Source organism: Suncus etruscus, chromosome 3 (genome assembly GCF_024139225.1).
Source record: "Suncus etruscus isolate mSunEtr1 chromosome 3, mSunEtr1.pri.cur, whole genome shotgun sequence".
Taxonomy (NCBI): domain Eukaryota; kingdom Metazoa; phylum Chordata; class Mammalia; order Eulipotyphla; family Soricidae; genus Suncus; species Suncus etruscus.
In genome coordinates this window covers 108460545-108470407 of record NC_064850.1, presented here as the reverse complement: position 1 = coordinate 108470407, position 9863 = coordinate 108460545, and the positions used below count along the sequence as shown (strand labels likewise).

Below are 9863 nucleotides of genomic sequence, written 5' to 3'. Positions count from 1 at the left end.
ATCCTAAATAGTTCAATATATCAACTCAGTCAGGGAGATAATTTAAAGGACTGGAGCACTTGCTTTACATGTAGAGCTCCAGGTTCAATTGCAAGTACCATATACTAAGCCCTCCCAGCACCAACAGGTTCAACCCCTGTGCACTAAGCCAGGAGTAGTCCCTGAGAACTGCTGGATGTGGCAAACAAAATATTTGCTGTGGGCCACTTATAGCTTAGGCATACAAAAACCATTCATATCTGGAAGAACATTCAAGGGCTCAGAGTTGATCTCCTAGGAGCTGGCTAGGGGGTTTCCTAAAGTCTAGAGTTTTTGGCATAATAATTCTACTTAGTTAACTCTTTTCTGTACAAAAAGGAATCCAGGTATTTTGCTAAGAAGAGCTGAGTTTATTCAAGTTAGAATTGAGTTAGTTGAACACACTAATTCTCAACATTTACTAGTGTATAAAGTTATATGAATTGTCAGAATTGATGGGTGAAATTAATTAACAAATGCTTAGACATCAGCAATAAAATCTGAGGGTGGGGCAGATTCATAAAGAAGATTTAATAGCCTACATAGTAAGAATTTAATGACTTCAACAAAGGTAAAATTAGAACTACAGTTGGAAAGGTTAGCTGAATATAAATATAATAAGCTCTTTCATGGTTATGAAAATGACTCAAGAGAATTGACTAGGTTTTTTATTTGATATTTGAGAGAAAAGTCAATTAACACCCTGTGATTGGTTAGCAAAGTTTTTTATGAGCACAGGAATGATATTGGTGTTGTAGATATCCAGCATTTCTAGTTCTTTTGTGGAAGTTCTCATGGAAGTGTAAGTTGAAAACTAAATAAATAAAACAACAAAACATGAGAGGTGAAAAACTTAGTCTGAACTTTGAGATATGGTGGGTAGAGTATCAAATTCATCTTTGTATTATGTTAGGTTCAAGATTCTCTCAAAAGATCCAGCAAGTGACACCTAGACATTAGGGAGTATAGAAATCTAGGACTCAAGAGTATAGTAGAATCATAAATGTGTAGGTGATCAGTTTATAGATTTTCATTGTGGCACTAAAACTACTTTCGATGGAAGTATTGAGAGAAAAGATGATTATCAAATTCTTAAAATTTCTCCAAGAGGCCAGTCACAATTTGATGTAAGGCCCCGCAAGAGAACTGAATTTGACTAAAGTTTCATTTGTAGAGTTGGGGAAAAATCTTTAAAACAAAATAATTTCAGAGTAAGTGACCCAAACTATAGAGAGGCAATGTTAGATTTAATTAGTTATTTAGTTACTGCACGTTTTTCTGGAAAAGAGATAAGAAGCTGAAAGTACCAATATGAACAAACAAAAACTATGGGGCCAGACAGAGCAATAATACAGTGAATAAAGCACTTACTTTGCATATATGACTGAGCTGGGTCTTATACACAGCATCCATGTCCCCTGCGCCAGACAGGAATAATTCCTGAGTGCAGAACTGTGACCCCACATTCTTTGTGTTACCTGAGCTACAAGACCCTCCCATTTCTGGGAGGCATCTTGGGCGAATATTATGTGTATCATTACCTGCAAGGCCCTCCCAGGAATGGGAGGGATCTTGGGGGGAGATTATAAAGGTGTGGCCTCAGGGCCACATGAGGAGGAATTTGCATTTACCTGGATGGAAAGCTATGGCTAAGGGATAAGCGAGAATGCAGGGCTGAATGCTTAAATGGTTAGAAGCCACACATGTAGGATAGGGCATAAATAAAACTGATACTTCTTGAAGCCTGCCTGTGAGTGAGATTTCTGCCCACCATCCTCCTGAATCCAGATACCTGCCAGCTGAAGTGGGTTGCAGAGCCACGTGACCTGGGATGGCAGAGAAAGGCACCTTCATGTGTCCACCACCATCCAAGCCCATCCTAAGGGCTGGTTTACTACACAGAACCAGGAGTATCTCCTGACATCTGTGCTGTTAGTTATTAGAGGATTTTGAATTTTAATTCTATAAGGATTTTTGATGTCCCATCTTCATAACTGAAAGGAAAAGCTGGGATTTGTGTCATGAGATGGCATTAAAGTTAGGAATATCAGGGAATACTATGACCATACTATGACCATTGACTAGAACAGACCAAACCATTTCAACCTTTTGGTCATTTTTCTAGACTAGCCAGGATTCAAGAAGTTTCTGAGTTTAGTGGTAATGTTAGAATTGAAAACTAGACCTGCAGTTGCTCATTGCATTAACAGGACCCCAAAAACATTCAAACAGCCCAACAACTACACCCTAGAAATTTGGATCTATTTTGAATATCTGTGTAAAAATGAAAGCTGTGATCTTTAAACTTGTTTAAAACAGTTAAACTTGTTTGAAATATTTAAAGGTTATTAAAGTCAAAACCACAGACCCTTACAAAAATTAATTTACAGTGACGATATGAAATATTTGGTTCAGCTCTGGCTGCCAAGTTCCTCATTACTTCCATCTTCACCACACATTATATTGGAGATATTACAGAGGAGCTCAGCAAACAGACCCAGAGTACAGTTTCTTCAAAATCAGCCAAGTGGAGTTTGTTCTAAACATATTTCCCACAAAATTGCACAAAGACATTTTTTGGGGGGAATCACACTCAGCTACGTTCAAAGGTTACTCCAGGCTCCATGCTCAGAAATCGCTCTTGGCAGGCTTGGGGGACCAAATGGGATGCTGGAATTCAAACCACTGTCCTTCTGCATGCAAGGCAAACACCCTACTTCAATGCTATCTTTCTGGCCCAGCACAAAGACATTTTGATGACATTTGGTGTGTGTCAAAGCACAACGTGATTAAGTGTGAAATTTACATTATGCTTAGAAAATTGGGAAACTTTGATTTGTATGCCCTTCCTTGTGACTGAGCTGGTCATACCCACTGTGGTTGACTCGAACCATTTCATTGATGTGTTCATTGGGGGATCCAAATAATGTTTGACACCAATGCAGGATGTGCTCAGTTTGGAACTCTTGTGAGGAGTTTTGTCTCATCCTTACAATTGCTCTAAGTCTGCCTTCTGCTTTTCAGGCTTTGTGTTTTCATTTTTTTTCATATTGTTTTCTGTTCTCTAGTTCCTATCTATTATTTTGATATTTGCTCATCATGATATATATGTTCCTAAACCTCTCACTGGTACAACAAAAATAATGGTAGAGTGTCAAATTTAATTTTTATAAAAAATGTTTTTAAAAATGCTTGTATAACCATTTATAAATGCAGTAAATTTTATGAGCATTATTTGAGTTAGAAACTATTGATCTGGAAGTCCAGGACAATCAAATTGAAATTAAGATACCAGACAAAAAGAAGACAGAAAAAAGAATTAATTTAGGGAAATCCATTATTTCCTCCTTGTTGTTTAAAGCACCAGAAAATATCAATCATTTAAGATGCCAAGAATTGGATTATAATCTGGCTTGTAGAAATGATATCACTCTAGGTTCAATAAATCAACAGTTGTGGATTTATTTTAAGTATTAGAAACTTTAAGTTATCTGTGTTTTCCAAATTTTATTTCCAAGTATTCCTATGGCCTCATTAGTATTAATAAAGACTGCTCTTTTATCACTGAGAGTGAGTAACTTGATATTTTACAGTCCTCATCTTGAATATTTCTAGGACTCTCATAAGTGGTTATGGGTTTTATAAAGGACTCCTGGTAGCAATCACCACTGGGGTGAATCCAAGTAAGATTCGACATTCCAGACCCTGGCATTTCCACACAGGGGTTGCTCAAGTCTGGAACTTTCTTCCCTTTGCAGCTTTCTGGGAAATCAGCCATGTCTGAAAGTTGGTGAACTTGGAAACTCGCCCATTGGGGATTCTCACTTTCCTGTATGAGACTCAGCCACTGCTCTGTGGCCCAGATACCCTCTAATTATATTTAAAAATACTGGGTTTCAAATTCTATTAGTTTACCAGGGCTGTCACAGCAAAGTACTACAAATGGGTGGATTAAACGACAGAAATGTATTTCCTCTTAGTTTGGGAGGCTGAAGTCCAAGATTAAGTTGTTGACAGGGTTTGTCACTGCATGTTTGCAAAGGAAAATATTCTAGGTTTCTTGATTAGCTTCTGAGTTTTGCTTGTATTTCTTGATCTTGCATGACCCACAGATGTGTCAGTCTTATCTCTGTCCTTAATTCTTTTTGTCTTCTTGTATATGTCTATATTTACATTTATTTACTCTATAAAGATTACTCTATAAAGATTACTCTATAAAGATTAGGGACCCACCTGACACCACAGTAACTTCATTTTGACTAATGACACCAGCCAAATTTTTATATCCAAATAAAGTCACATTCTGAAGGTTATGGCTACAACATATAAACTGGAATGGGGAATGGAACTCAATACAACACAAATTAAATAATTATTTAAATATCACAGAGATACAAAATAATTTGTGAAGAGACCCCACTATATGAGACCCTACAAGTTTTTCTTGAAAAATACTTTTCTTTCCCATCTGTTTTTGTCTGTCTTCTTCATCTTTCTGTTTGTAAATGATCAGAATCTAGAATAGTCCATCTCCCATGCAACTTTACCTCCATCATAAAAAGAGATAAGGTTTGGGTAACTGAAAAGTTATTTGGAGCTATATCCTACCCACATGCAAAGACAAGCATACTCTCAGCAAATATGGAGGTTTGAAATATATTTAAAATGCATTTTAACAAAATTATAAAGTAACTTTTCTTTCTTTCTTTCTTTCTTTCTTTCTTTCTTTCTTTCTTTCTTTCTTTCTTTCTTTCTTTCTTTCTTGTTCTTTCTCTTTCTTTCTTTCTTTTCTTTCTTTCGTTTCTTTCTTTCTTTCTTTTCTTTCTTTCTTTCTTTCCTTTTTCTTTCTTTCTTTCTTTTCTTTCTTTCTTCTTCTTTCTTTCTTTCTTTCTTTTCTTTCTTTCTTCTTTCTTTCTTTCTTTCTTTCTTTCTTCTTTCTTCTTTCTTTCTTCTCTTCTTTCTTCTTTCTTTCTTTCTTTCTTTCTTTCTTTCTTTCTTTCTTTCTTTCTTTCTTTCTTCTTCCTTCTTCTTCTTTCTTTCTTCTTCTTTCTTTCTTTCTTTCTTTCTTTCTTTCTTCTTTCTTTCTTTCTTTCTTTTCTTTTCTTTTTTCTTTCTTTCTTTCTTTCTTTCTTTTCTTTCTTTTCTTCTTTCTTTCTTTCTTTCTTTCTTCTTTCTTTCTTCCTTTCTTTCTTCCTTCCTTCCTTCCTTCCTTCCTTCTTTCTTCTTTCTTTCTTTCTTTCTTTTCTTCTTTCTTTCTTTCTTTCTCTTTTTTCTTTCTTTCTTTCTTTCTTTCTTTCTTTCTTTCTTCTTTCTTTCTTTCTTTTCTTTCTTTCTTTTTCTTCTTCTTTCTTCTTTCTTTCTTTCTTTCTTTCCTTCTTTTCCTTCTTTCCTTCTTTCCTTCCTTCCTTCCTTCCTTCCTTCCTTCCTTCCTTCCTTCCTTTCTTTCTTTCTTTTTCTTTCTTTCTTTCTCTTTCTTTCTTTCTTTCTTTTCTTTCTTTCTTTCTCTTTGTTTTTTCTTTCTTTCTTCCTCTCTTTCTTCCTTTCTTCTTTTTTCTTCTTCCTTCCTTCTCTCCTCCTTCCTCCTCCTTCCTTCCTTCCTTCCTTCCTTCCTTCCTTCCTTCCTTCTTCTCCTTCCTTCCTTCCTTTTTCTTTTCTTTTCTTTTCTTTTCTTTTCTTTTCTTTTCTTTTTCTTTTGTTTTTTTGTGTCACACCTGGCAGCGCTTAGGGGTTACTCCTGGTTCTGCACTTAGAAGTTGCTCCTGGCAGGCTCGGGGGAGCATATGGAATGTTGGGGATCAAACCATAGTCTGGGTTGGCAGCATGAAATGCAAACGCCCTACTGCTATGCCCCTACTGCTGTGCCTCTCCAGTCCTATAATTTTTTCAAGTTATATGACAGCAGGTATCTTAGAAACATACTTCACGATATTCTGTGTTTTACTTGATAGTAAAGTTAAAATCCACTGTAGAGAGGTTGAGAATACAAACAGATCTTACTATTGGGGAATCAAGTTGGAATGTAATCTTCATCTTTTTCCCCTTTGTGATTTCAGGGGCTACACTTGACCCTTCAACTAGGAAGGATTTCCCCTCACAAAAATTCTCCATCAACATTTTACCAATCATCAAGGGACCAATAGATTGGAGAAGCAGCTTTCTTGCCAAAGAAAGTGAAGAAATTGGACATCCATTTGCCTTATCAGTCTAGATGGAGTTATCTGGTGTATAAAGTAAAGATTCTGGAGAATAATGATTTTATTTAGAGCATTAAGGGGAGGAAGAGGATGATAGTGAGAGAGAAGGAAAGAACAAGACAATACCCATGTGGAATGTTTGAGTACACAGCTGCTGTATGCTGCTAGGTTCTAGGCCTTTCTGCAGTAGCTTTAGTCATAGTGTTGGGGATAACTACTTCCCTTTCACTGATTTTGGATGCTTCACCATTATGTTCACCATGAGGTTATGGTTCCCCTAACACAGTGGTCGGCAACCTTTTTTTTCAACTGAGCCAAATCTCGCCAAAACCATGATTGAAATTTATTTTTAGAGCCACATTTTTCTTTTTTGGTTTTGGGGTCACACTCAGCAATGCTCAGGGGGTTATTCCTGGCTCTACACTCAGAAATCACCCCTGGCAGGCTCAGGGGACCATATGGGATGCCAGGAATTCAACCACCAACCTTCTGCATGAGAGGCAAACACCTTACCTCCATGCTATCACTCCAGCCCCGAGAGCCACATTTTTAAAACTGAAAATACATAGGATAGTACACTGTTTTTAGTTTCAATAAGTTTTTATTGATAATATTCTGCATGTAAGTATCCACATAGGTCGGGAGGATACAAATAACACAACTAATAAAACAAAAACTTTAGAATGATACTATTTATTGATAACGTTAAATTCCATAAAATTTACCTTACAATGTAGAGAAAATTACATCTTGACTATTACTGACAAAATCACAAACATTAATGTGAACATTCGCCTTGCATTTCCATGGATAGTTTGAGTAAGTCAGGTTTGTATGTTGTTGTTTTTTATTTTAGGCACGATTCCAGGTTCTCATTGATGAGACGGTTTCTCAATTTACTCTTGATAAGATTCACGCTTGAAAATGATTGTTTGCATAAATATGTAGACCTGAACAAGGAAAGAACAGCAAACACCAGCTTTTTTAGTTGATTATATGAGTCAGGAATACTATTCCAGGTGTTAAAAATCAATGTGTCTTCCTTCTCCAGATCTTTCAAAGCAGACCACTTGTGTTGTGAACTAAGTTCACATTTGTGTTTCTCCAATCTTTCTAAATTAACACAAAAACATTCAAATTTCAAGCTCCACAGTTCTTTTTTTTTTTTTTTTTTTTTTTTTTTTTTTACTTTTGAAGTCCAGTTACCTTGGAGTTTATTTCAACTAAGAGAAAAGTCATGTTTTCATGCAATACATACTTGGTTCTTAAACAATTGCGACATGTAACAGAAATATATAAGGAATGCTTCAACTGTGAACCATACAAAACACCAAACATTTTCAGGTTGTACATAATTGAAAGAAATGTCTCAAACACTTTTTGAAATACTGTAATAGCAAATACACAGAAGCATGCCTTAGGTGGACACAGGAATGCAGTTTAGGAAGAAAAAAGAAAAGCTCACCAGAACCACTCAATTTCTTTAAGATTACTGAGCAAGAAAAGGAACACTGAGCTTCCATACTGATTTAAACAATTTCTATACAGTACCTTGACTTAAATCCAAGAGCAAAAGTTAAGACTCTCCTCTCCTTTATTTTTGGTAAACAACTGCATGGTAAACTTAGATGACTTGTCCCCCCCCTGGAGTTTTACCTGGGAGTGGCCTTTTTAATTGTTTATTTAAAAGAGGGCAGGTTTGGCACTTTTATACTGATGTCACCAATGTTAATATTTCTTGGGATCTCAGGAAGATTCATATTCTTTACAGCTGATACAGCACGGGCTGGAGCTCCTGCTAAGCCAGCCTCAGATTTCTCCAGTTTGTTTTGTGCATCAATTTGTGTGACAATTTCATTCATGTTGGTCTCCAAAACCATTCCCCCCATCACCATTTCTGCAAGGATATTGTGAACCTTATCTACATGGAAAATTAAATCCAATTCACACACATTTTCAAAACACTTGTCCAGAGTTTCCACAAATACTTGAATTAAGTCTAAAATGCCAAGTTCACTTTCTGAAGAATCCACGCAGAAGACAAAATATAATGTTGCATAATGTCTATAAATTAGTTTGTTGTCAGATCCTCCAATTAATAATCCTCCTTCAAGGAAATTACAAACATTTTCATCTCTCTTAGATACCAAGTGGAATGTCTCCCTGATGATTTGCTGTTGTGTATCTTCACTGTAGGGCTGGTAGAACTTGGAGAGCCGCGGCTTGCCGTGGTTGTTGAAGATGAGGATGGCCTTGATCATGGCTGGGCCAGGCGGCGCGCGGCGGGCCTGCCTCCAAGCTCCCTCCTGCCCGGCTGCCCGCCTCCGTCCCTCCCTGGCTGCGCCGCGCCGCCAGTTCTTTTTTTTTAAAGCCAGCAATTGCATTTCAAAGTTGCCAATGTCGATATTAAAGGGATAAAAATTTAATTTTGTTACAGTGGCATCCAGAGATTTTTTTAACAAAGGCCAACGTCGCTTTGCTGTTTCTGAAATCCTGAAACCTCTTGAGAAAAGCTTCCCTCATATTTAAAAGTGTTGTTTTAAAATAGATAATGTCAATATCAGAATTATTTTCTTGGCGATGTTTCAACAGGCTTGGAAAGTGAATCAAAGTTTCTCTGTCAAAATCTTGAGCAAAAACAGATAATTGGTTTTTAAACAAAATAACTTCTTCTAACATAGAAAAAACTGTGCTTCCTTTCCCCTGTAGTATATTATTAAGCTGATTTAGATGTGAAGTAACATCCACCATGAAATACAGTTTTTTAATTCACTGGTCATTTGTTAATTCTGGATAGTGAACAGCCTTCTGGAGAAAAAAAATGCTTTGATTTTTGATAATAAGGAAGCAAAACTGAGGATGATGCACTGTTATGGGGCATCTGTGGATGATGCATATATGGCACCTTATGTGTTTGTAAATAGTATTATAACATTAGTGGGGCTCATCATGGATAATTTAAGCAGGGTTCACTCAAATAGTCCTCACTGGTACTGTTATATATTGACCTCAGAACCTGGCCACTAGCTTATTTTGCTGGCTCCTAGATTTAAAAAAAATGCATGAAGCTCTGGCTCACAGGGCTCCAATACAAATATTGTCCCACAGGGGAGGGAATGGGGCGTGGTCCAGGCTGGGCAGTGACTCACCAGGCACCACGATGCAGCCATTGACCCACACACAGCTCTCTCCTCTGTTGCTCCTCAGTCTGTAGTGCAGAGAGGATGCTGCCTCAACGCCATGGTGCCAGACAGAGTGTCACACACCCCCATACCACATGACCTGACTGGACCTGTGTGGCACCATACAGAAAATCATGCCCCCCCCCCCATACCACATGACCCAACTGGAGCTGTGTGGAGCCGGCCACTGGGGCTGCATACAGGAAGGGCACTGACAGAGGCTAGGAGCAGAGTCATGACTCCTGGAGTGGCCGCCCGGCACACAGAAGAGCCAAATTAAAAGTGTAAAGAGCCACATGTGGCACGCAAGCCACAGGTTGCTGACCACTGCCCTAACATAATTCACAATTGTTACTTTTATTTTCTACATTTTTATTTTATAGATAAATTATTTAATTTAATCACCATGAGAAACAAAGTTACAAATTGTTTGTGATTGAGTTTTAGTCAATTAATGTTCAACACCCTT

General features: G+C 37.3%; 1 protein-coding gene across 1 annotated transcript; it reads right to left on the bottom strand.

The window, feature by feature from the left end:
- Positions 1-7537: 7537 nt before the first annotated feature.
- On the bottom strand, positions 7538-8482 carry LOC126003435 (AP-3 complex subunit sigma-1). The gene has a single exon (XM_049769631.1). It carries the CDS (start codon positions 8471-8473, stop codon positions 7892-7894), a length of 582 nt encoding a protein of 193 aa, XP_049625588.1. The 5' UTR covers positions 8474-8482; the 3' UTR covers positions 7538-7891.
- Between the last annotated feature and the right edge of the window lie 1381 nt (positions 8483-9863).